General features: G+C 36.5%; 1 protein-coding gene across 1 annotated transcript; it reads right to left on the bottom strand.

Annotated features, from left to right (window-relative positions):
• Positions 1–9,642: 9,642 nt before the first annotated feature.
• On the bottom strand, positions 9,643–26,008 carry SPACA1 (sperm acrosome associated 1). The gene is made up of 7 exons (XM_024551675.2): positions 25,698–26,008; positions 20,487–20,543; positions 16,393–16,494; positions 15,566–15,672; positions 14,822–14,957; positions 10,353–10,473; positions 9,643–9,822 (listed from the first exon to the last, which is right to left on the bottom strand). The coding sequence occupies exons 1-7, from the start codon at positions 25,939–25,941 to the stop codon at positions 9,666–9,668; spliced, it is 924 nt and encodes a 307-aa protein (XP_024407443.1). The 5' UTR covers positions 25,942–26,008; the 3' UTR covers positions 9,643–9,665.
• Positions 26,009–26,887: the final 879 nt, after the last annotated feature.

Raw genomic sequence — 26,887 nt, 5'->3', positions numbered from 1 at the left:
GGTGATGAACCCTTGACTTCTCACATGTAATCCCCTTCTTTCTTTTGTCTGAAATCCTCCAACCCTTGCCCTGTACCCAGACCATCTTGCACAGCTCATTTTAGATTTTCAGATTGCTGATAAAGTCATATATTGGTTTGAAATTTGTCAATAGCAATGTAGCATCTGGAGCTACAACCTTTAGCCTTCTGAAGTAATGGTATATTTGTAATCCATATGCACAAAAGTGCTGCAATATAGCTTCTCTTAGGTCTCACTCAATTTCTAACCTAAAAGTACAGTTGACTGTATGATCTCATTGGGTTACATGGGTTTACCTATTAAATTCTGTCTGTCTTCTTTAAAACATCTCTCCTATTTCTGTTCAGAATTTTTGTTTATCTTATTGCCATCTTAAATGTAGCATTATCATAAATTGATGGTGTTTCCGATGGGAGCTACACATGAGATTAAAAAAAGTGTTAAAATCTATTACTGAACACTCACATAATATTGGGTATGTTCTTCAACCTCTTTTAAGCTGTGGTTTCCTCATATTTAAAAGGAAACAGATAGCCCTGGCCAGTTTGGCTCAGTGGATTGAGTGCCAGCCTGTGAAGCAAGTGGTCGTTGGTTAGATTACCAGTCAGGACACATGCCTGGGGTGCAGGCCAGGTCCCCAGTAGGGAGCACATAAAAAGTAACCATACATTGATGTTTCTCTCCCTCTCTTTCTTCCTCCCTTCCCCTCTCTCTTAAAAATACATAAAGAAAATCTTTACAATAATAAAATAAAAGGAAACAGATAGTGATCTTGCACAGATGTTATAAGAATTCAATGAATTCATGATCCTGGACATAAACTCTTCAGATCTGTTAATTACACTTAACGACATCTCATACGACATAAGAAAGACTAGCCAAGTGATGCTGAAGCACTTTCAGGTAAAAGCTTTAATATGTGTACTACATACATGCCATACAATCATATCATTCTCTTTCCCTGTTATCCTCCCAACCATTGCATCTGGGAAGGCTCTAATACCTTAGTTATCTGGGCATAATAGCTCTAGAGTTAAAAGCAGGAATTAGGGACATGATTCTAGTATGAAGGAGTGGTTAAGGACCACTACATTTGTATAGCACTGGGGAATCTTCTATTATTTGTATTAAAGAATTGGTGAAACTGGTGCAGTTTACCAGGGTCTCAAAGCCCCCTGGCCCCTCCCCCCCCAGTCTCGCCTTGGTGCTGCCACTGGATGGGTACAAAGAAGAATAGGAGCTGCTTTTATTTTGTGAAGTCAGCCATTCACAAGGTAGCCCTTGGCTTGGACATGGCTGCCAAAAGAAAGCATTATGCTTGCACTCTCTAAGCCTGTAAGAAAACTTTCCTCATCAGTGCAGGGAAATTGAGAAACACATATAGCATATTGAGTCCCACCATTTCCCATTTTAAGCCTCATTATATGAGAGTATTCACCTCTAGAGAGAGCAGCATATCCACTCTTTAGTCTTCTCAGAGTTTTTAACACTCTTTCCACCAAAAAGTCTTAATGTACTATTCAGAACAGATTCTTCTCTCTCAGTTTGTGCCACAAATTTTAATCACATTCAATTCCAAAAGGCAGTATCATCACCATAATTTTCAAGAATGATCATTTTTATATGAGGTCTGTCCAGAAGGTATCCAGCCATGTAATGTGAAAAACACAGACATTTATTGAAGAAGATGCAAGATAGAAAAAACATTGTACATAGGAAAATGATGCCTCAGTCCCCTTCAAAGTAGGCACCTTGGGACCTGACACAGTTCTCTCAGTTGCCATCAACTACCCCATTGTAATTTCCTGAATCTCATAGACTCTCAGAAATCTCTTCCCTTCAAAGGTGATTTTTGTTTGGGGGGAAAAGTCAGAAGTTTCAGGCTACCAAATCTGGGCTGTAGGGGGGCTGAGTCACTTGGGTGATTTGATGTTTCACCAAAAACTCTGCACAAGATATGATGCATGAGGGGACTCATTGTCGTGATGAAGCTGCCAATCACCAGTTGCCCATAGCTGTGGCCTTCTGAATCATCTAAATATTTTCTGGGAAAGAATGTTCAAGCTTAATGCAAAATTTGATGCAGATTTGTTGCTCCACTCACTCAGTCACTTTGAATGCAACAGCCACAGAGTACACATGTTCACTCAATGCTGTCTACCACCCCCAATGACTAGTATAGTGAAGTTATCATTGTTCACACATGTGCATTCCAGTCCACACTCCTAGGCTGCTAAGTTACATTGATGCCACACAAACCATTCTCATTATATTAACAATGGCTGGACTTTTTCCAGACAGACATCATTTACCCATTATGTACCAGGTATTATGCTAGAGACAGAAGACACAAAGATTTTATCATGCAGCTGGAGTTCTCAAGGAGTTTATGCTTTAGGTAGACATGTAAGAAAAATGTGAAAGAAGAAATAAAGAAGCATAAATCACTGTAAATATATCAGTACAGAAGACAAGAGGCAGTAGAGAACCATCTGGGGTTTGGCAGTTGTAGCACAGGGTGCTGAGTTCTCCTCCCTTCTCCCAACACTCTCTGAACCTCCCTTTTCCTAGAATTTCCGCTTCTTCTTTTAAATAATAAGAGACTGAATTTTAGCTGGGATCAGGCTCCCAGATAGAGACTACGTTTCCCAACTGCCCTTGCAGCTGGGTGTAGTCATACTGCCCAATGAGATGTGAGTGGTAAATGGCAGGTACTACCTTCAACTCATAGCCTACAAGGGAAGCTACTTTATCCTTAACTTTCTTTTGCCTTTATTGTAACCTGGAACGTGGAACTATACCTTTTGGCTTTCCCAAAGCTCTCACCATGTGAATGAATAGAGCAAAAACACAGAAGATCTCTGAATTATCTCATAGACAAGAATGTCCTAGCCATCCCAGACTGCCTGCCTACCTCTAGACTATTACATAAGAAAGAAAAATAAATACCTTATTTTCCATATTAAATGCTTTGGTCTCTTTAGTATCATGGGTTAACCTGTAGAGTAGTAACAGGGAAGCTTCATAATGAAATGGCTTGAGGGGGTGGCTAAGATTTAGACTACTGGGAAGTAAAGATGAGGAATGGGGAAAGGGAAAAATTGAGTATTTTCACCTGAAGAAAAATTAAAAAAAAAGATGTGGATGATGTACATGACATGCCTGAGGCGAGCTGATGGGTTGATTTTGTTGAAACTACAGATAGACATACACGAGGAATAACAATGTTCAATTTGGGATTGGGCCAAATTATGGGTGCACTTGAATAAAAGCTAAATAAAGTGCGATCCTTCATATAGGAAATAGGAGTGGAGTTTTAATAGAAAACCTGTCTGAATGGTATTGAATGCTCAGAGGCAGCTCGCAGAGATACCCACTAGAAGGGCTAAGAAAAGGTGAGCCTGGGCTGGAATGGAAAGGAAGAACAGATTCTGGGGAGACATTTGCTGGCCTTGGTGTCTATTTGGATATGTAGAGGTGAGGCTTTGAACCAGCATCACTGGAGGATATTGGTAACACACAGGAGGTACTTTTTAAAAACACACATATAAAGAAAACTTCATATTATACACTCTTGAGATGATAGCAGTGCATCTGTGAGGAAATATGCAAGAGGAGAAATGCAAAATTAAAGCTCTGGGGATCTGTTCACATTGGAAATATATAATTAGAGGCATCTGAGAGAGAGACTAAAGCCATAAGAAAAGGGATAACAGAGAGGTAGACGAAAAAGAGGAAAACAATGTTACTGAATGAAGATCAAGGGAAAATTTTTGACAAAATAGGGGCTAATTGACAGGGGAATAGGTGAGAAGGAAGGTAACTATAAAAAAAAGATTAAACTTGGCTCCCGGGTTTATGTTCTCTTTATCTAACTTTACTTAAACTCTCTTTTGTTCCCCTAAAATTTGTTCTTTTTTATTTCTCTCTGCTGCCAAGACACCCATCACATCCTGCCTTGATTTACACAAACTCCTTCTCATTGGCCTGTTTCTCATCAGTTCCAAGATCTAATCTTTGCCAAATGTTACTGCCAAGTCCATTTTCTTTTCCTGCTGTTCAGACTATGTTTCTCCCACTCTGCATTGGCTTCTCTTCACCTTCCAGCCTCCCCATGACTGTGCACCTGCTTACAAGTCTTCCTCACCCTTCCTACAGCCTTCAGGCCACATCCCATCCCTACACCTTCCTCTGGCCCTGTCGTCTCCTCTGGCATCTGCAGGTATCAGATTCATACCTTCATAACTTCAGACCAACACCCTACATTGTCGTCATCTTCTCCAACAGACCTCCCAACTTGTGAACATCAACACAGCTCCTATTCCTGTTGCAAATAATCCCAGCATACTCACTTCCTTTATGAAGCTCACTTGCTTTAATAACTCTACACTGTGTGCTGCTTTCCCCTACAGGATATAGAAGAGTGTTGCTTGTACCGTACTCTTTCTTGTTCCTATTACCTCTAGGGCTTTATATTGTTTATGCTGGAAGATCATGACTTCATTACTGTCAGATGATTTCTGTTCCTTGTAAAGTCCTTATTGGTGTTACATTGGGGTATTGCATAAATAATACAAACCTGACAATACCTCTTTGATGAGAGGGCTTAAAGCCAGCCACTTCATCCAAAAGCAACTTGAGTTTTGTCTCAATAATGCCGGGAAGAAAACCACATCTGTCTAAAAATGAGAGAAGATTAATGTACAGAAAGAAAGCTGTGATGTTTCTATTGTCCTCAACAAAAAATGCACACCAAAAAAATGTACCTGGGTGAAAGAGAAATTCAGTGGGTATCATAGGTAGCTCAGTGTAACTCTTCTACAGCTATGGAAACTTTTCCCAAGTACATATCCTACAGTCATCATTAAAAAAAACAAACAAACAAACAAAAAAAACCCTAACAGTTTGCATTGCCACCTTTGCTGCTCACACAAGTTTTACTTAACAAAGATTTATTTCTGGTTAAAGAGAAAGTCACTGCAGTGCCTAAAGGATTAATTTCAAATGAGATCTATATCTATAAACTCATAGATACAAAAATAATAAACTATCATATGCCTCTAAGAACATGATTTAATTGATTGTTTATTCCTAAGTTCTCTTCTTAACAACAGATTCAAATATGAATCATTTATTTAAAAGCACTTAGTATTTTCACAAAATTTAGAAGTTGAACATCAAAGAAAGATGTGTTCCTTTCTTTGCATTATATTTCCTTTAAATGGTAGGGGTGGAAAGCCTTGATATTCAACATCCAAGCTTCATTTTCAACAAGAATCAAGAAATTGTCAAAGACAAACTGTTTTTCATCATACAAATGACTTGATCACAAATAATAAAATTGCACAAACCTCAACCCCTAAATAACCATATAAATGGGTTCTGTGTTTTTTGAGATAGATGGTGGATCACAACAGTGATGTTTATGAATTCCAAAAAGATTGCCCTCCAGAATATAACAAAAAGTGACTGGAGAAGTGATTTAAAATATAGTTAAAGTGAAACCAAAGTAGAAATAATCACATCAATTTTAAGGAGATCAAGAAGACAGAAACAGAGAATATAAAGATTGTATTAAAACTACTCTGAGAAGAAAACTATTCTGAGTTGAAATATTATGTATATGTTAAGGAAATTGGAATGTGTTTCAATAGGATGACTAAAGGTATATGTTTTATTCTATGTCATGTCCAAGACTGTAGAGAAGGTATCCAAGACTGCAGCTTACTGTGTCTATCAACCACCTTATCATTTGCTACTGATTCAAAGGTATGCCCACCAACCACAGTCATTGTTGGGAACTCTTAATCTCCTGTATCTAGCTCTTAGCTGGAACTATAATGGAAGAGAATTAAGATCTAATTAATGCAATCTTGCATTTCAGTAAAACTCAAAAGAACCCAGACTAAAGTATAAACTACTCTATCAAGGTAAGGATGGACAGTCATTATTTGTCAAAAGGCCAATGACAAGTGAACTCCAGGAAGGTGTGGGCAAATATGGTTTAGCAAAAAAATCAGAACTGCTAATTTCAACTCTGACTTCCTTGATATGTATTCTAATGTCATTTAGCTATATTGTTTTATATGTATACACATACACACACCACCTGCTCCTGCATACATCCCAGCCTCATTTCCCACAATTCTTTTCCCCTTTCTCTGTGCTCCAGCTCAGCCAGTCTTCTCTCAGGTTGTGCCATGCTCCTTCCTGACTCAGAGACCACACCTGCTCTTCTGCCTGGGCCCTCCTCCCCATTAACCAGGGTAATTCTTATTCAGGCTTAAATCATCTTTGTCATTTCCCCTACTAAAACTTCACAGAAACTTGCAGTTTTCCTTCAGTATAGTCATCCCAGTTGTCATTAATTGTAATGTCTGATTCTTGGATAAATGACAAACTCCAAAAGAAGAGGGATCCTCCTCTCTTTTTTGCTTTTTTGCACAAACTGTATTCCTGGTGCCTAGTACAGGAATAGCTTAATGAATGTTATTTGAATAACAGGATGAATGAAGGATTCTCCTGGTAAGGTACTATTTGAACACTTCACCAAATCCTGCTGCCGCATATGCACAGACCAATGCCTTGAGGTCCAAAAAGAAAGGCTCTTCTTGATATATAATTGCTTGGCTTTATTTAACCTTGGAGATACAGGTGCCAACTCCAAGATTTTCCCTGTGGATATTTTGGTGACCAGAAAAAGTAACAGATGCCTGGAATATAGGATTAAATGGGAATTGGAAAATGTTTCTGGCCTAGTTTCCTTGGAGAGGGAAATGAATGGCCCCATTAATCTTAATTGGTGTATGGTGGAGACCTTATGGACTACAGCAGGGACAGATCCCCCCAACACACAGACTATAAGTGGCAAATGACAGAGGGTCTTCATGAGACCTGAGGTGATTTCATGGAAACCTGGAGCATATTATAATCTACTTCAATATAAGGGTCATCAATTATTTTAACATATGCAATGTGGTCATAGTCCTTATGAGAGAACCACCCCTGGTCTTGGGAGTAGGATGATTCTAACAAAGGCCATCAAGGTGAGTCTGAACCAGTAGAAGATCTCAGTAACACCCACAGATCTAAGAGGAAAAGTTCTACTATTGTCAAGGTGCATTGCTGATTTGCAGTGTGTTATGCATTATGAAAGTCTAGCTCACTGAGACCTGACTCCTTGTAGACAGATCTATCAGACAGTCCTCAAAATTGTATTTCTAAGTTGATGTAGTATTCACATTCATGCATGCTTTCATTTTATCCCACAGACCACCAGGAAGTTTTGGAAATATTTCACCTGTAACACCTTCTTGGAGAGTAACAATGTGCACAGCACATCGAGGGGCGGTCATGAACTAAAGAAGTCTTCAACTTGCTTGACTGTGAAAACTTCTATTTTGGAAAACATTTATGTGTCATTCAGAATAGCCTTAGGAAGGTTGCTGTATTGAACAACTTCTAAATTAACAAAGTTTATTTCTCTTTCCTGCTCCATATTCATTGTTGGCTGACCAGAGATCCTGTGCCATGCAGGCCTCACATGGGGATCTAAGCATTTCTGGTTGCTCTGGCAGAGAAGGTGAATGTGGAGGAGAGACTGTTCCATTATGTGACCACTGTCTGTCCCACAAGCTGGACCCAGGCCATAATGGAGGTTGCTTTCCATAAATCCCCCTTAGAGACTGTCTGAATGTAATTGATGTTTTCTGACATAAATCAGCACCTCTTCCCTACCTCCCGCTGTGTGCTGGTTCCTGGAACAGGTTGTTGTTCTGACCTGGTCAAGCATGAAAAGTAACTTCTGTACCTGGCAGAATTCACACACTAGTACCTGTAACTATCCCCATCTTCACCCGATATAATTCTTTGGCACCTGATAAGTTGCCCAGGGATTCATGTTTGTCTTGCAGGTTCCCAAGACATGCCTTGTATGTAAGTTTCCCTTAATCAACTCTAGTATGAGACTGGAGTGACCAGCCTCTTTCTTTGGTCTTTCCCTGCCTTCTGTTTACAAAGGTAGATTTTCAGTCTTGGAGTTTTTCCCTGTGTCTGTGTGTACGGTGAGCTCTGGAGTTTTCATAGTGAAATGTTCTAGTTTGAAAGTCACATGATATGTTGGCTCATAACTCATTGGCTAGAACTGGTCACATTGCCCCACCCAACCATGAGGGCTGAGGAGGTACTGTCCTACCATGTGCCTGGAAAGTAGACAGAAATATTCACTGAACATCACTGACAACAAAACTTGTTAACCTGACTGAATTTTTGCTGGTCATTGAAATACAGTTTGAAATCACTACTGTTCATGGTTTTAAAAATAAAAATTGACAATAATTACTATTCAGGAATGTTTACCACCTATGGTAAAATTGCATGACCATACTCAATCAGGAATAAAAAATAGGAGGCTCATTTTGTTTTCACACTTATCTGGGGGTGGGGGGAGACGGTACAGAGGAGTGTCAAAATTAGAATATTTTGTGGAAACAATTTCTCACTTACTTAAAGTCTCTAGTAAATTCCCACAGCAGGTAAAATCTTTTTCCAGCTAATTTTTCATTGTTTCTCTCAAATACACATGCTATATGATAGAAAGCATAGATAATTCCACAACACACACTATTTCTAGGTTACTAGAGGGAGGTATAAATGCCTATTTACAATGTCTTCTTCAGAGATGAGTGTTAATGCTATCATCAGATAAATCACATAATGGCAATGAAGTTGTCATAGAATTCATTTAAAAAATAAGTGCATTTTGTACTACTTTCATAACTTTTGGAAATTAATATCTGATAAAGTCTACCCAATCAAATTGTCTAATACCTTGGTATCTTGTCTGAGAGTTGTCCATAACTGTATCACATAATGATACGGGATAAAAAGGCAGTGATGAGGTTCAGAAATAGTACCTGGCTTTTAATATGTTATCTCCTACATACCAAACACAATGAAGGTATTGTACTTAGCACATTTAAAAGTCCTCAATTCACTCTTTCTGTGAGAAATACAGGGTATGTTAGATTCATGGCATTTACTCAGCCACCTCCAGTTCTTCCCTGGTTCTTCTTTAGATATTTCCTATATACAATCGTGATTAAATTACCTAATATGTCAAATGCTTTGAGAAAAGCTTGGCACATAGTAGTCACTAAATCTTGTTATCATTGTTATTATTGTTATTATTTCATGTGTTACAAGTGATGCTTTATGTGTCGTGACCACAGAGATTCTAAAGTATGGTTGGGTTTAGCAAGTTCAATCCAGTGCTCCCGGCAGGGAGAAAGTCTACTATGCAAGGCTTCTTCTATATTATATTTTTCTTTTTAGGGACAGAACAGGCAAATCACCTTAGAAGTAATCAAAGTGACAAAAAATGTGTTTGGAAGACTTTGTGTGTTTGTACCTCTACATAAATGTTACCAAATGATTACCTGATTTGTGAAACTTTGAGAATAAATTTAAAAGAATTTTGGAAAAGTCTACCACAAAGATGTAGTGATTAAAACAGCTCCTTCTCATACTGTATTAACTTCAGACTGGTAAATCACTTGCAGTATTATTAAAGTATTTCACTGTATATTTTATTTTTATAATAATGAATCTTGTATGCCCTACTTTCCTTTGTTTTGTTATATACATCATTCATTCCATTCACTTAAAGCATCATCTTCATGTCCAGTGGTTTCTGCTGGTGATCGGTCCAGAGAAGCTGAATCTTTGCGTTTCAATGAAGTCCTCTCAGAAGGCATCTTAGTTGCTGAGGCTTTTGTCCCCCAGAAGGACTTTACTGCCGCCCTGGGAGATTAAACACAAACAAACAGAAAAAAATCTCTTATATGAAATGAAAACTAAAAATAGATTTATATTTAATTTTCTCTTTAGAAATATAGAAGTGCCTCCTTAGTCACAATTTAGTTTTAGTGTGTGATACATCAGTTGCCTTCTGATAGTAGAGTCCTCGATGTAATTCAGTGTAATACTCATGTAGGTATTAGAAATAGTCTCATATAAATATATTGGTAGGCTACAATAACCAACTTTGGGGGTTGTGGTAATTGCAACTAGACAAATATTCATTCAACAAACTTTTTAAGCAACTACCATGTAAAACTGTAAAAACTGCATTTAGAAGCTCTCTCATGGCTGGGAGGCAAGTCAAGAGATTAGGTAGCCTGTCTGAGGGAAGTCGCAGGAGGAATGAAGGGAGTTAGTTTGAAGACACATGTGAGAGGCATCGTGGACAAGGCTTTGGATTCATCTGAAAAAGGAGGGGCAGGGAGGAGGACATCAACCAAGGTGAGACTCACTTTCAGCCCTTCACCTACCAGTTTATAATTATGAAGATCAGTACAAAGATCACAAATATGCACATAACAACTCCTATGGTCAGCACAAAAACCAGGACTGCATCAGTGTCTGGTCGTCTTGATCTTTTCATCTGCAGCTCTGGAGGGAAAAACACATACCTGATGGTTATTACTACTGGGAAAAAGTAAATGGGTGAAAACTAAATGGAAACTTTATGTCTGAAAAACAACCCTAGAAATATACAGAAAGAATTAGTGGACAGAAAGTTATAAATTAACTTGCTCTGCACATTTAAAATGTCCTTTTCAGATATGCAGGAAGTTGACTTTGACAATGAACATTCTGGTACCCACCACTGAATACTACCAACAACATTTTACTACCCATCTACTTATTCTTCTATCCCATCTTATATTATTTATGCATTCAGAAAAATTCACTGATGTCTGCACACTTCCCAGCAAAATTCTTCAAGTAGCATATAATTAATTATAGTTTAGTATTTGCTTATATTTTTTTCTTTTGAGGTAAAATTTCAAACAATAAATTACATCATGATCTTAAATGTACATTTGTTTAGCTTTGATAAATGCAAACACACATGTAACTTAAACCCCTATGAAGACACAGAATATTACTATACCTTAGACCAAGTTCCCTTGAGCCCCTCCCAGTTAGTCCCTGCCCCATCTTTGTGAGGCAACAACTATCCTGACTTTCTTTTCCACTATACATTGGTTCTGCCGTTCCAGAACTTCATAGGAATGGAAACATACGAGTATAGTATATATTCTTTTGTGTAGGGCTTTTCAAATTAGTATGATGTTTTAGAGATTCACCCATATTTGCGAATGCATCAATAGGTTTGTTTTCTTTTTACTAATGAGTAGTATCCCTCAATTTGTTTATTCATTCTCTTATTGATGGACATCTTGGCTGGACATCTTTGGTGGCTGTGTTCCAGTTTGGGGCTATTATAAATAAACTGCTCTGAAAATTTTTGGAGAAGTCATTCTGTGAACACACATTTTCACTTCTCTTGGATAAATATTTAAGAGTGGAAGAGCAGGGTCACAGAGTAGAGGTACGCTAAGTTTTCCAAGAAACTGCAAGATTTTTTCTTAAACTGCTCATAATGATTGTACATGTTTTATAATTTTTTCTCCCAGATTTTGGCTGCTTATTCACTTATCTAATGATTTCTTTTAATGAACTGAAGTGTTTAATTTTGGTGAAGCCTAATTCATCAATGTTTTCTTCTATGGTGATTGTTTTCTGAGTGATATCCAAGAATCCCTTGCCTACTACTGAATCATGCAGATGTTCTCCCATGTTTCCTTTTTAAAGCTTTATGGATTTAGCTTTTACATTTAGGACTATAACACATCTCTGATTTTGTACATGTTGTAAGATAGCAGTAGAAGCTCATTGTTTTTTACACAAGTATCCACACACCACTTTTAAATCAGGAATCCTCTCCCATGTCATTGTGCTCTTCCTATAAATAAGTCAAGTAAAGGGACAAAGCCATTCTATCATATGTGTTATAAACATTGCTACACTGTAAATTGGTGAAAAGCCCATTTACATCAAGTATTACTTACTTCGTGCATTATATAGCTTTCTTATGGCTCTTCTTGTCCCTAAACCATAGAGTCATAAGAGACTTAAACTGAGGAATGACCAGATGCAACTACGGAATCATACTGGTAAGTAAATCAACATCCAAGGAGGTTTAATGATTTCTGCAAGCTATGTTTTATGTATTTTTATATTTTAATTTTGGTAAATACCATTACATCAGAAGTAGTCTCCTATACAGGCAATCTCAACTGCTTATTGTCTAAATGTTTCTTTCTATTTAAACATCATGGAGTATAATTTTCCATTTTCCTTAGTAATTCTGGAGTTATATACTCAATTTAGTAATCTCACTAAATAGTGCCAAGTATGACAGATAAGTTACATCATATTTATATTCCAACATGGTTGAATTTTAAAACTCTTTTTAGTTTTGATAATTTTAGGTTTATAGAAGCTGTGAGATTTTTTAAAGCTCAAGTAAAAGATATCCTTTAGGATTAAAACCTGAGGAGTAATGCAAAATTCCTTTCCATTTATCTACTACCCTGTAATACTAGCCAAGAGAGTGTGAGGAATGAGGGGTATGAAGATTTTAGTTCATTTCAATAGTAGTCTCCTTACAGGGGTCATTTAGATTACTTTTATATCTAATAACAAAAAAGGCTGCATTTCCCATTGAAATTTTCTAATTAAAAACAAGCTGAGGTTTTTTTAGTAAAATGAAGTTTTTTAGTAAAACTAAGCTTGTGTTTTATTAGTTTCCTAGGGCCATTATAACAAAGTACCACAAACTGGTTGACTTAAAAACAAAGAAAATTTATTATCTCACAGTTCTGGAGGCTGAAATTCTGAATACAAGGTATTGGTAATGCCATGTTTCCTCCAAAGATTCTGTGGGAGGGTCCCTTCTTTCCCTCTTCGAGCTTTTGGTAGCCCACGTGTTCCTAGGCGGAGGCGGCATAACTCTCATCTCTAACTCTGTTTTCTCACAGCTGTCTTCTCTTGAATGTCTTTGTGTCTTCACATGGCATTCTCCTCTGCCTCTTTGTCTGTGTCCAAATTTCCCTCTTCTTATAAAGACACCAGATATATTGGATTAAAGTCCCACTTTAGCATCTAAGATCCTATCTTAACTGAACTCATTACATCAGCAATGACCCTATTTCCAAATATGGTCACATTCTCAGGTTCTGGGAGTTAGAACTTCAAAATATCTTTTTAGGTGACACAATTCATTCCAAAACAATGCCTAATTATGAAGGACAACTATTATAGAAGTGAGAAATCTGATATATAAGGGAATGGATGGGAAATTTTCATTAACTAAATCACATTTACCCTAAAAATACTTCAACTTTGTATTTGGTTCAAGCCAGCACCATATTGTGGACATTTATAGCCAACACATTTGATGTCTAAACACACACAGAGTCTGTCACAGTGGTGTGCCCAATTGTCATTTTAAAAGAAACTAATAGGTCCAAAATGTTCTGAAAACATTTTATCACTTAACTAGAGAATGAATGCACTAAGATGGAAGAGCTACCCCACCAGCCCTAAACTGCCATGACAGAGAAGTCAACTCTGTCTCATTTAAGGACTGACATTTCGTTGTCTGTGTGCCAGCCCTCTGTTCACGTGCTGTCAAATGCACGTCACCCTCTGATTATGCAAAGAGCTAACCACTGGGCAGTCCTAACAAAGACCAGTCTATGGGGACAAAAACCAAGAATGGTTCCTGAACTCTATATCTTGAACTGGACTCATTGGTCTATTTTGTAGTTTGATGATGTTTGATTCTTTTTTTTTGACTTTTATAGCACTTTATTGAAATTATCCTTTTAATAACACCTGATATCCCAACACTGGAGTAAGATTATTAGCTTTTACCATCAGGAGGTTTTTTTAAAGACACTATACAACACATCAAAGAAAATTATAGTTTATTTTTTAAAACCATCCCCAAAACAGTTTAGTTTGTTTACAGTTCAATAAAGGGTGTTATGCCACGTGTATCTCAAGACTACAGCATAAATTCTTTCCTTGGGATTAAGAAATACCTTCAAGAAATCCATGAACTCCCTTTAAAATTACAGGTAACTTTTGGCATGATTGTATATGTGGACATTTTCCAAGGAAAAGCCTCCTGAGCCTTGACTAGATTCTAAAAATTCCTGTGACCAAACTCCCATGCTCCCAATAACAAAGATGGCGACAACAACAAAAATGGCTAAGAAGTCTGAACTAACGGAAATAATTATTTGGATATAAAAGACATCGCAGTTTAAATTAAAAGGACATGCACATGGATCCATTTTTCAAGGGAAGTAGTTTCTAACATGTGAAACTATGTTCAGGACAAGAATCACCTTTTGTGACTGACATAGATTGATGACTATGATTGTTTCATCAAAAAATATTTTCTTCAAATGACTAATTTTTAAAGACATGCCCTGATATAACACTTCTTAATTTTATTTAATTATACCAAAATTTTTATAGGCATTTGTGAGAATTCAAAGTATCCATTTTCACTTTGGTGATAGAAGTAAAAGTAAGGATATAATTCAGGCTAGAGGTCTGTTTTTCAGGGATATTTCAGGAATACACCAATTTCTCAAAGTGAGGTACGTCTGACTCCACTTTGAGAAAAAGAAATGAAGCACTACCTTGCAGAAAAGTCTAAGTGATATAAACCAGTAGTTCTCAAACTGTGGTCTCTGCCAGCAGCACCTGGGAACTAGTTAGAATTGTAAATTCTTGTGACAGCCTTGCCCAAGACCTACCATATTAGAAATTCTGTGGGTAAGACTGGCCATCTGTGTTTCAAGAAGCCCTCCAAGTGATTCTGATGCTCTCTAAAGTTTGAGATAAGCAAACCAAAACATTGCTGGGCACTTACCATTTGATGTATAGACTGTGAATTTGATAGATGCTACTATTTCATTATTATCCAAGGTATCACACTCATAAGCCAAGGGATGAATTTGCCTGTGTACTTCCAGGATCGCTGAATCATTTACAAGTATAATGGGTTGCTATTTTAAAAGAAATAAAGTATCAATATTCAACATGCAAACTTAAGATCAGGAAACATTTTATTTCCTGTAACCAAAAAAAGTCACTGTCTCTCAGTCTAGAACAGTAATTAATTATGCACATGGATTTTGGAGACATCAAGTACCAATCCTACCACTTTCTGCCTGTGTGACGCTGAACAAGTTACTCTCGGCATTTCAGTTACTTATCTGTAAAATGGGTATAATGATCGGAATTACCTCATAGGATAGTTATGTGGGTTAAAAGAAACACAAACATTTGGTATATGTATGGCACTTAATAAGCCCTCAATTAATGTTAGCGACTGTTATCATTAATACAATTCCTATGTATACAAATGAAAACCTTGCTTCCCAAATAAAATACCTTATAAAAAAATGAATATTTTTAAATTCGGATAATAGTTGATCCTAAAACATAAATGTAAATAATTTTAAAAATTATATTCCATAATAATAAAGTATGATTTTAACTTCATTTTTGCAAACTGCTTTTAATGTGAGAGTTTTCTGACGGTCATCAAGCACTGAGAAATATATTTTACCACTCACTAGAAAGCACCAAATTACATACATTCATTGCTCACCTGCTCTGGCCTTAGAAATTTCCAAACATATTTGAAACGATTTGCAGGAGTTGTATGAACACATGCCAGTCTGACACTATCAAGACTTTCTGATATTGGTTTACCCCCTGAAAAAAAAATTAAATACATAATACCATTGAGCAGTGTAAATTTCTTGATTACTTTATGAACAATACAACTTTTAAAATCCACCTCTAGTTTTAAAGTCAATTCTATGCTGGAAGCTATCAAACTTATTATTGAGAATTTGAGTGTAGAAGAGGAGAGAGGAGTGATGCATACAAAGATAAAGTCACCAAAAGAAGCAGGTGGGAGATACCATAGCTATCTGCTCCTTCTGCAGAATAAGTTGTGGAGAAGAGACATAGTATGAGCAAACAACTCAAAGTCTATTAGAGACTTTGAGATCTACTAGTGGCTTCCAGTTTCCTGGTTACAGACCCCCATTACATATAATGAAATCTCAGAGTAGTGTAATTTGATATAGAACATCATTTAAATTTTAGGATATACCAATCTACTGATAAAATGTCCTGACCAAAGTGTGAAAAGCATTTCCCTATAGTGTAGTCTTGGCCACAGATTCAGTGAAATAAAGTTACAGTGTATCACAGAGAATATACATTAAATTTTAGACATCATTGAGAAATATAAAGCAAAAACAGAAAGTTATTCAGAGCTGTAACTATCTAGATAAGTGGAATTTTAAGTTTTATTATGATTTCCTTTCAGTGTATCCATTCTACTCATGACAACCTGCGGTTAAGGATATTTCCCCAGAGTAAACTCTATCCCCTTCAGTCTCTCTCCAATAGAGTCCAACTCACAGCCACAGTCTACTGGTCCACGGCATTCTTCCACCCGTACAATACACTTAGATTCACCTCCAGGGCATCCATTTGTTAATATAACTTCTCTAATACCAACACCTTTGGTAAAAGAAATTGGCAAATGTTTGAAAAAAAAAAGTGAATTCCACAGAATTTTTTCTTTACCATCTAAGTTTTTTGAGACTTTTCTCCTAATTTCAGAAATTAAATTCCCAAATTCAGGTTGGTAACTTTAAAAATTTTTAAGTCCCTCATTTTGAATTATTTCATAAAATAGCATTTTCGAAAGAGAGTTACGTATAACACTAGCCCTTCTGGTTGTTACCATTAGAAAAAGAATTCTATGACTATATACATTTGAAAAAGATACATTGAATAAAATTAAAGGGACCTTTTTACTACAGAATTTTGGGGAAAATTTTAATACACTAATAAATTAACATGTTATTGTGCACAAATTTTCATTGATCTAATGTGCAAAATTTTTACATTTTAACATCTTTGAAATTAGAATGCATCTTAGAATTGATGGCATGTCACAAATTGGCAGTATTTCCCTTTATGGATGTGCATAAATTGTGCTTTTTACAGCCAATAAAGTCTTAGATTTAATGAAATACAGTAGTACACAGGACGTCCCAAATTTATTTGGCCATGGTTTTAGGAGGGGAAAGGGAGCTTGAAGCTTCTGGGGGAAATTCCAAAATTACATTTTAACATAAATAAAGTTTTTTAGTATTTAGATTGGTAAGAAATATAGTAGGAAAAGCTATTAATGGTCAAATCTCCATTTCCAAGAAGATACTGTCTTTGGAATCGCCACACATTTTTATAACAAGAAATCATCCTTTACTGACTGATCTCAAATCTCCACTGAGTTTGTCTTTCATCACCAGAATTGAAGGAGATGATAAAACGCTCGATCAGCAACATGATGAACATGTACTAGGATAAATAATTGCAGATGAAAAGGGGGCCACATGCCAAACCTGACAAGCTCAGAGGAGCCTGCATAGATGGCCTTGTAGATCAGCCTTACAAACCATCCACATAAGATGGTCTGAACATAAAAATTTCTAACTAAAAACAAATCATGGTGGGTAGACACATCTTAGGCCTGTAGCTTCCTTGACAAAGGTCAATCTTTACCTTAAGTGAGCCTATTATCTTTCTGTATCTAAGATAACATATCTTAAAAATGTCAGAGTAATCTTTTCCAGATCCCTCAAGCCACAGCTGCAGACAGGAGAGCACAAGACCACAGAACCCTCATTGTTATCTTGTCCCCTCTCCCTGCCCCTGCAATACCATCTCTGTGAATTGTAAACACTAATTACTAACTATCCTATACCCACCAATGTAAAAGAATTATGTGTTTCACTATTTTGCCTTTTTTATCCAGTCCCAGAGATTTCCCCACTTTGTTTTCTCCTGCCCTCTTAATCTATGATCAATGGATGTCATGCACCCTCCTTAAGTCTCCTCCTTTTATTCTAATGTATAAAATAAGCTGCAAAACTGGCATTCTCCAGAGCATTTTCTCAATCTGTAGAGATTTTACTTCCCAGCAATTGTTGTCAGTTTGGCTCAAATAAACTCATAAAAATCCTCTACAGGTTTGGATATTTCTTAACTGGACATGACCTATGAAAAGACTGTATAGTCGCAGGTTAAGGAATTATCCATCTTGGTTTCCTTGTTTACTCAAGTCCCTCTTCCAACTCCTTGTTTATGATTTATAAGACGTTAATCATAAAATCCATACTCAAGGACAAAAAGAAGTTGAAATCTAGAGATGGGTTACAATAGCACTTCTCAAATTTCAGCATGCATGCAAATCACCTGGAGATCTTACTAACATGACATTCTGATTCAGTAGGTTCTGAGATTCTGCATTTCTAATAAGCTCCCGGGGTATGTGGCTAGTCTCTGGACCAAATTTTGAGTAGGAAGGGAGAGGACTCCATATAAGTAAGGACATGGAAGGTCAAAAGAGGAAAGGTCTCTTTTGATTAAAAGAGATACCTAAGAAGGGCTATAGTATGGTTCCACTTGAACTTATGAAAGGTGCCTCTCTAGAAGCACACCTTTATTCTGAAATGCATAAAAAACTTTTCAAGGAGGTGTCATATGTATTTATTTAGCCAAATACAGTTCATTGCAATGATGTGTATAGGTGTGAGATTTTCTTTAAGTCCAAGTAACACTTAAAAATCTGCCTGTGTGTTCCAGAAAAATGAAATTTTTTGACTGCTAAAATATTGTTTAGGGAGTTCCAAACATTTTTTCATTAAAGGATTTTTTTCCTCTAAATGGTTGTCATAATTTGAAAAGATTTTTAAATATTTAAAAAATATTTTAGATGTAAAATGTTCTTTTCTAGTTTATTTTTCTTCTTAGAACTTATCACCATCTGACATATTATATATTTTACTTTTGCTTATCACTCTGCCCCAACTAACATATATACTCCTTGAAGGCATAATTTCCTCTACTTTGTTTACTGTTGTATTCCCAGCACCTATAACAATGCCTGGAACATTGCAGACCAAAACAAAAAAAAATCTAAAATCCCCCAAACAGAAAATCATTTGTTGAATGAATGTATATATAATGCATAATTTCTGAAACACACTTTTAAATAATAGAGTAAGAGAATATATCAATTAGTAGAATTGTCATAAAAATCTTTCTCTTATGAAAAAGTCTCCCCTCTTACCCACTTAAGCACCCACCTCCACAAGTTCCACAATATCCTCTGCCAAATTATTTCCATATTGAAAACAATGTGACCAAATAAAGCAAGCATTACTTGTTTTAAAAAAAAGTCTCAAGTAAGCAACAGAAGAAAGATATAAATTGCAAATGATTAATTACAGGTTTAATAAATAGATTCTTCTCATTTTCTTTCATTCATTAAGAACTTAAGGTAAAAAAAATAGGCTGAAAACTATCTCAAGAGACACAAAGAGTAACAGTTGTCGTCAGGGGCTGGGGGGAGGCAAAGTGAGGAGTTAGTGTTTAATGCATGCAGAGGTTTTGGGGGGATGATAAAATTCTGGTGATGGATGTGCTTAATGTCACTGAATTGTACATTTAAAAATGGTAAAAATGTTTATGTTAGGTATATTTTTACTATATACACTCACACACAAAAGCTATCTCAAACATTTTAGGTATAATTTTTGACCAAAAAAAAATTGTTCTGATCTAGATCTGCATGGATTTTACGTCTTTTCACCCTCTGGTTTTTGTCTTTCCCTCCCATCACTGTCTTTTTTTTCCCCAAGGCAGATTCTATTTAAAACAAACGTAATTTCAGTGTGAATAATCTATTTTCTCAGCATGCTACTCTCTAGTGGTTCTGAAAAGATGGTCTTCTAAACCAGCAGCATCAGCTTCATTGGTGTTTAGAAATATAAATTTCTAGGCCTCTCCGAAGGCTTATTAAGTTAGAAACTCTGAGGAGGCCCAGCAACCTGTGTGTTTCAACAAGTCATTCAGGAACTTAGGGTGAACAGTTAAGTTTGGGAAACACCGGTCTATTATAGAATATGTGTTGCCTTAATTTCACCATGTAAGAGATTTTATGTCCAATTTCTCTTTATGGAATGATCAAAATAAGCCATAGTCCTTGAATATTATCTTCCCTACAAAACCAATATCTCTTTTCTCCAAGATACGACATATAAATTGGAGAAATGTAGAATTTAGTATAGACTATTATAAATAAGCAAATTTCTTGATAGATTTGCCAACACAGTATGTGGGAAGACATCTGTGAGATGCATGACAAGATTTTTCATCTTCTGAACATCTGTGAGAGAGATAAAGTTTTACTTTGGTGAAGGCAGTGCATGTGCCAAAAAATATAGGGAGTTGGCTTAATATAAGACTTAGAGATTATAAACTGATACATCCAACCTTCTAAAACAATCAGCTTGTGTTTTGTGTGTGAATTACAGTCATTAGAAATAGAAATCAATGAAAAATGAATGAGAGTACACGAATTACAAATAAAAATTGCCATATTATTTTTACCTTTCCTCCCCCCAAATTATAATATTGTTTATATGCTCTATGCTACTTACCACATGTAACGGTGCACATCCCAAATTCTACTTCTTTGACTACTTTCATATTTGAAACTAAACATAAAGTGCAAAGACACATTATTTAATCACATGAAAACTTTTCTAAGTGAAAGATTCTTACTTGGGGATGGAGAATACAACTAGTTATATGGGAAGCAGACATTTTTAAAGCTTTATTAAATCAGAAAAACAATACTATTCCTATTACATCTATTATTGTTTAAATCAAAAGAAGCTTAAACATTTAAAGTAATAAATTAAGAAATAACTTCTAGAGAAAGTTTATATTAAACCTTGTATATAACAAAAATAATTTTTTCATTAGTTTATTGCACAGTAAGTTTAAAGTTCTACAGAAGGTCAGAAAAACACAAAAAAGCCAGCCAATTTTAAGGCCCATTTTTTCCCAGTTCTCTATTTTCGAAAAAATTTGAGTGTCATTTTTGTCCAAAACAGAAGTCTTTGTATCAAATGTTCATTAAAATTGTGTGTTATAGATTGATTCTGCTCATTCTCAGTTTAAGATGGTGAATTATTCCCATGAATCTACTTCACCACTTTATTAGCAGGATAACCTAGGAATATACAAATATTTGAGTAGTTAAATATCATTGTTTTCAAATCACATGAAAAGGTGCCTGTTTTTTTTCTCATTGTTCTGAAGTTTGGCATGAGTTCCACTATCTATAGTATATCACCAATACTTTATAGCTCAAATTAGTACTAAAACCTCAAAGGAAAAAATATTAAGTGAGGTTTTAGAAGACAATTTTTAAAAGGCATTATATCCTGAGGCAACAACATTACATGGGAAAATCCATTGGAATTGGAGTCTAAATTGCTGCTTCTACCACTAATTAATTAGCTGTTTTGAGTTTGAGTAAATTACTCAAACTCTGTCAGGCCCAGTTAACCCTTCTGTAAAATTTAAAAAGGAGAACCTACCTCATTTGACCACTGTAAGAATAAATTAAAGAATGTGTTTGAAAGCACTCTGTAACTTGTTCAGTGCTATAAAAATGCTTAAGATATAACCTCATTCACGCTCTTTTTTGTACTTATTGATTTCATATAACTGTAAGATTTTTTTCTACTTTTATTACTGCAAGGTAATATTTTAATAAACACTTTTATTATATACTTACATGCACCAAATGCAGTGCCTTGAATACATAGTAAGCATTAGATGTATCTATGTTATTAAATACTGACTTTGTTAAATAAATTATCTGGATCATCGTGATCAATTTTGAATTGACATTTTTACCTGAAATGCTTGGATACTTTTTATGGAACATTATGAAATATAAATTAAAAGCCAAATCTTGAACATAGAAAACACAGGTAGGAAAATGAGTACTAGACTACTTTTAAATATAACCTCTTTTCAAAAACCATTCAAAAAAACAATTAATCAGCTCTACTGTTCACTATCTATGCTATTTTGGGAAACTTACTTAACTTCTCCTAACTTTAAAAAAAAATGAGATTCAATCAGATTGTCTCCAAAGTTCCTTTCAACTTTGATTATTGAATGTCCTTGAGGTCATTCACAACCTTCTTTTTTGATGGGGATCCTACAATAATTGGTCAGGGGAATTTATATGTGTCTGGACTTCGATGTAGTATTTGTCAAAATTTCCCATTATATACCTATGGGGATAAAGGAAAAATATGGTCTGCACGTCAGCAAAATTTTATGTGTAACTTCTTAAACAGTAAGATATACTGATGCTAATTAATCGGTGGTGTCAACGTGGTAGGAGTCATGTGTCACAGGACTCTGGCCTGGTCAACATTTTTATTAATGACTGGATAATGCTGATTTCATGCTGACTGAATCTGTGGACTCTGCAAAACTAGAAAAGATAGTAAATATGTTATAAGATAAATATGGATCTAATAATGACAGGGCAAAATACTGGACATATCTGACAAAATGAAACCTTAGAGAAATAAAGTCCTGTATGTAGAGCTGAAAAGTCAACTGTTCCCAAAATATTTTACAGGTGAAAATGAGAGTTCAATAGTGACTTTAATAAGGATCAAGAGTATAATAAGGATTCCCTAAAAATCTGCTGGGTCTTAGACTATGCTGATAAAAGCTTGGGATCCACACAATGATACAGATAATGATCCTGCTCTTTTTCATTCTGGCCAGATCCTGAAACATTCTCTTCAATTTCAGACAGGACACTTTAACTGTTGGTATATGCCATCAAGTTCAATTTAAATTTTTTTAGTTTCTTTTTTGAAAGTTGATTTTTAAGGTTGATATTTCATGATTTTTAATTTCTTAGAGGACTTCCAAAGAAAAAGAGAAAATACTGTACAGTTATATTCATATAGGATACAACTCATTTTATAGAATAAAACTCATCCTATCTTGCAATTATTAGGTAGGTCTGTTTTTGGTCACTTTGATAAATATAAAAGTAAATAGGTTAGTACTAAATTTATAAATCTTGAATTTATACTATTATAGTATTTTAGTGATTTTTCCTATATTCTGAAACATTTTGTTATTTCATCATCCATAATGATGGTTTTGGTATTACTTATCAATTATTCCCAGCTATGTTTTTTTAAAAAAGACTAAAATAATAAGATGGAAGAATAGTTAGAATTGCCTAGAAAGAGGACATAATTGTGAAATAAATCAGTTATTACATTATCCTTCATTTTCTTATTGCTTTGCACAGAGTATCATATCATCTTTCAGGAAAATATAAAAGAAGTTTAGAGGTACCTTTCTTATAGCCTATTTTCAGCTTTCATTGAACATAATTGATATTTTAGAATTTTTTTTATTTCCTTTAGTCTTTAATGGCAAAGAGAAGAATTTTGACAGAGAAAAATGTTTCACAATTATTGGATGAATCAGAAGATGAACATAGAGAAACAGCTAGCAGCACTTTGAATGCTAATGCTGATGGCAAAATTGACTGCATAAGCAAAATTAAAGATGATATCTTAAATGAATATCCTAGATGAATTCTCTAACTCAAGAATCCATGAATTAACATTATATTTCTAAGAATGAAAAGTATACATAGCATTCTTATCCAGTTAGCCCTTTCAAAAGGAAGGACTTGATCCTGAAATGTTTTGTGAAAATGAGCTAAACCATGCTGTTTTACTAAAAGGATACAGAGAGCATGCTTTCCTTTTTAAAACTGTTTAAACACCAAAATTTACTTGATAAGGTTGTAAACAGACAAATCAATGGCAGGTGTATATACAAAGGTGAGTGAAAAAAACAGAAGATACAGAAATAAATGAAGTCATTGGACCACTAATTCTAATTGTTTAAAAATCTAAGATGAAAATGTTTTAGCAAATATGGAGAAAGAATATGGCAGTCTTCTCTTCAACAAAATATGTGCCTTCATAACTTTCAAAAGTATTGTTTTGACAATGCAAGTGCAAAAAGAACAAGAGAAATGATAAGAAAAATTTATTACAGATGTACTTGAAGTCTGGAATCAGTATTTACAAGATGGATATATTTCAGATTCATGCATAACCAATGAGCTTTTAGTTGTACTCAAAATACTTCGTTCACACATTTTCAAAACCAGGAAAAATGAACTAAAAATTTGGGGGTTTCTACATTTAAATTCTTAAATTTCAAGTAAGTTGTTTTCACTGTGCCTTTGTTCTTCCTTTTGAAATTATTTGTAAAATGCCTTAAAAGTAAAAAACAAATAACCTAAATGTCCAATGGATCATAAGGGGTGTTGAATATTTTTCACTGGTCCACTGAGGACTAAGAGGGACTTTGCCAAATTCTAATAATGGCCTGGAAATATTCGGATCTTAGACATCTCAGATTATTTAAAGTTCTGGATTCTACTTTCCCCAGGAAAAATCAGCTATGCATGAAATTGTATATATAAAATTCCAGAAGGTACATGGGCTCCCTGAAGCTCATCAAAAAATAAATGGAGAAAACTGAGAAATAACTTTTCCAGCATCTGAATTTCAATCTAAGGCATAACTCCATTACCCAGGTTTATCCTAAACTCCATTTAGCATTTTACACCTAGAACTATCCCTTGACCAGTTTAATACTAAAATTGTCAATTCAATTACTTTTAAAACAAACGTGAAGCAGTTGCTACTATGCTTTAGAACACGTTGTTCTCTTCTCTAGTCCTTTTCCTTTTTCACATTTCCGAAGTCAAGGACCTCTCCAAGCTCTCTGTAATGTAATCAAGGCAATAACAAACCTCGATCCCACCCTTAACCTCAGATGGTCAATTTCTTTCTGTCACTGAGGGTCACTATGTGTCATCAGGAAATAAAAGAAAGACTGATAAATATAGCACCTATTCTATATGCATAGAAGACATGAGACTGCCAAGGATATTAAAAGTATCTCAGCTGGGTCATTTATGAGGGAAGGGAATCATTCTCCTCTAGATGGCTGCAAACCTGCAACTGACCTTTTACCTACCAGCATGCGAGTTATGAATCAATATAACATGTACAACAGCTTGTCAAATTTTATTGCTTAATGAGCCAGCAGAATAAGGCAAATTTATGTACCAAGCACAAGCTCATTCTCCCTTGGTTAACACGTTATCATCCTACAAAGCCACTAGTTTGATCCCTTGATAGGTGTTTTCTAAGGCCATTATTCCTTTGTGGTTCGAAATCGAACAAACAAATAAAACACCATCACGCTACAGAGATGCTCAAGGTTGGGGCTGCAAGAAGCTGACATGGGGCTTTGGGCAGTTTTGTCAGCATATGGATCTATCTAGACGTGTAACAACGAGGGAAATTCTGAATTCCATTGTGTTCCGACATAAAGCGCAAATATAAAAAGAAGAAAGATCTCAAGCAGTATAGAGCTTCAAAAAAAGAAAACAGTGGGGAAGGAAAAACAACTGCAAAGGGAGTCAAAATAATTTCTGTTTGTGAAAGACTACTCCCTGTCTCCTACCACTTTAAAAAAATCTTCCTAGCAGTACCTCTGAAGCAACTTCTATATATGGGATTGTTCAGCTTGCTGTGGCCTTGGAAAATTAACGTATCTTTCGTCAAGGCCGTTATGTGTGTGAAAAATGTATAAATTCGGGGCTGTTGGCCAAAGAGCTCTACAAACGTTAACAGGGATCATTCGCACGGTTCTCGAACAAAGAGCTGGGCTTTGCCCTCAACAGGTGCCTTTGTCTCCACCAAGGATCCTCCCACCCTCACCATCCTCCTCCGCCTCGGGCTGGGGGATGTGCTCAGGCTCGCCGGGGTCACTCTCGGCCTCCTCCTCGGCCTCGCTCTCGTTCTCGTACTGGTTCTCGCCCTCGCCCTCGCCCTCTGCGCGGGCCAAACCGGAATCCTGGATGGCGGTGACATTGGTCCCGCACGCGGACTGGAAGCCCGCCAGGTACAGCCAGCCAACAGTCAGCAGCAGTCCCGCGGAGCAGCCCGCGCCCCCGGGCCTCATGGTTTTCGGCCCCACGGCCGCCCAAGGCTCAGTCGCAGCCGCCCGCTCTCCACTAGAGGCGCGTCGAAGAAGAGCCGCGGGTCTCCGAACCCCCTCCCCCCTTGCCGCACCCCAGCAACCACTAAGGCGTCACAGCTCGCCACGCGCGCGACCGCCCGGTTCTCGGCGCCGGAGGATAGCGCGGACCGCCTGCGACGCGCCTCCGTGGCCACTTCTGACGGAGCCACTTCCGGTGTCCTCAACGAGCTGGCGGCGCCCCCGGCAGCTCTCGGTCCCTTAGAGGGAGGCCCGGTCGAGCTACGCCGGGGCTCCTCTCCCTCACCCTGCGCGCTGAGGGACGTTCTTCCTTCCTACGAGTACTCCTCTCCGAGCCAGACTCCCTCTTCTGTGGCTCCTTCTATACTGACTTGGTTTCAAATTCCTTATGCAGAATAATCAACTCCGTATATATCATGATGGATTGGCACAGCCTTCTGGAGAATGGTGCCTCACACTGCATTCATTTCTGCAGGTGAGACTTCATTTATGGAGGATATGGGATTGCACTTTCTATCCTTGACCTAAACACTATTGTTAAAGCAGCTCAAGCATGTATTTACATCTTAAGATTTTGTGCAGCCCCTTCAGCTCTGCGGCGGGCTTCCTTGTGCTAGATTAGGAGCTGGGAGAGAGGAAGGGAGAAAGGAGGGTGCAACTATTGAAAAGATTGTTCTCCATTCTGTATTTGGAGAGCTGATGCTTTTGGAACCAAATCGGACTTAAACTTAGGGGAAAGTAATTTTCTCTTCCAGGAGCACGTTTCTAAGAGCAGAACTTCTCCCCTCTTTTTTTGTTTGGCCAAAACTCCTGTGTTGATCCTACATTGTGTTTCTTTCTTTTACTTTTGAGTTCATGATAAGAACTAGCCCTCTAATATCCCTTGGTTGCTGTAGAACAAGGGTCTCCC

Source organism: Desmodus rotundus, chromosome 11 (assembly GCF_022682495.2).
Source record: "Desmodus rotundus isolate HL8 chromosome 11, HLdesRot8A.1, whole genome shotgun sequence".
Classification (NCBI taxonomy): domain Eukaryota; kingdom Metazoa; phylum Chordata; class Mammalia; order Chiroptera; family Phyllostomidae; genus Desmodus; species Desmodus rotundus.
Note: the sequence above shows the minus strand (reverse complement) of the source record. Positions and strands in the feature narration are given on the sequence as shown.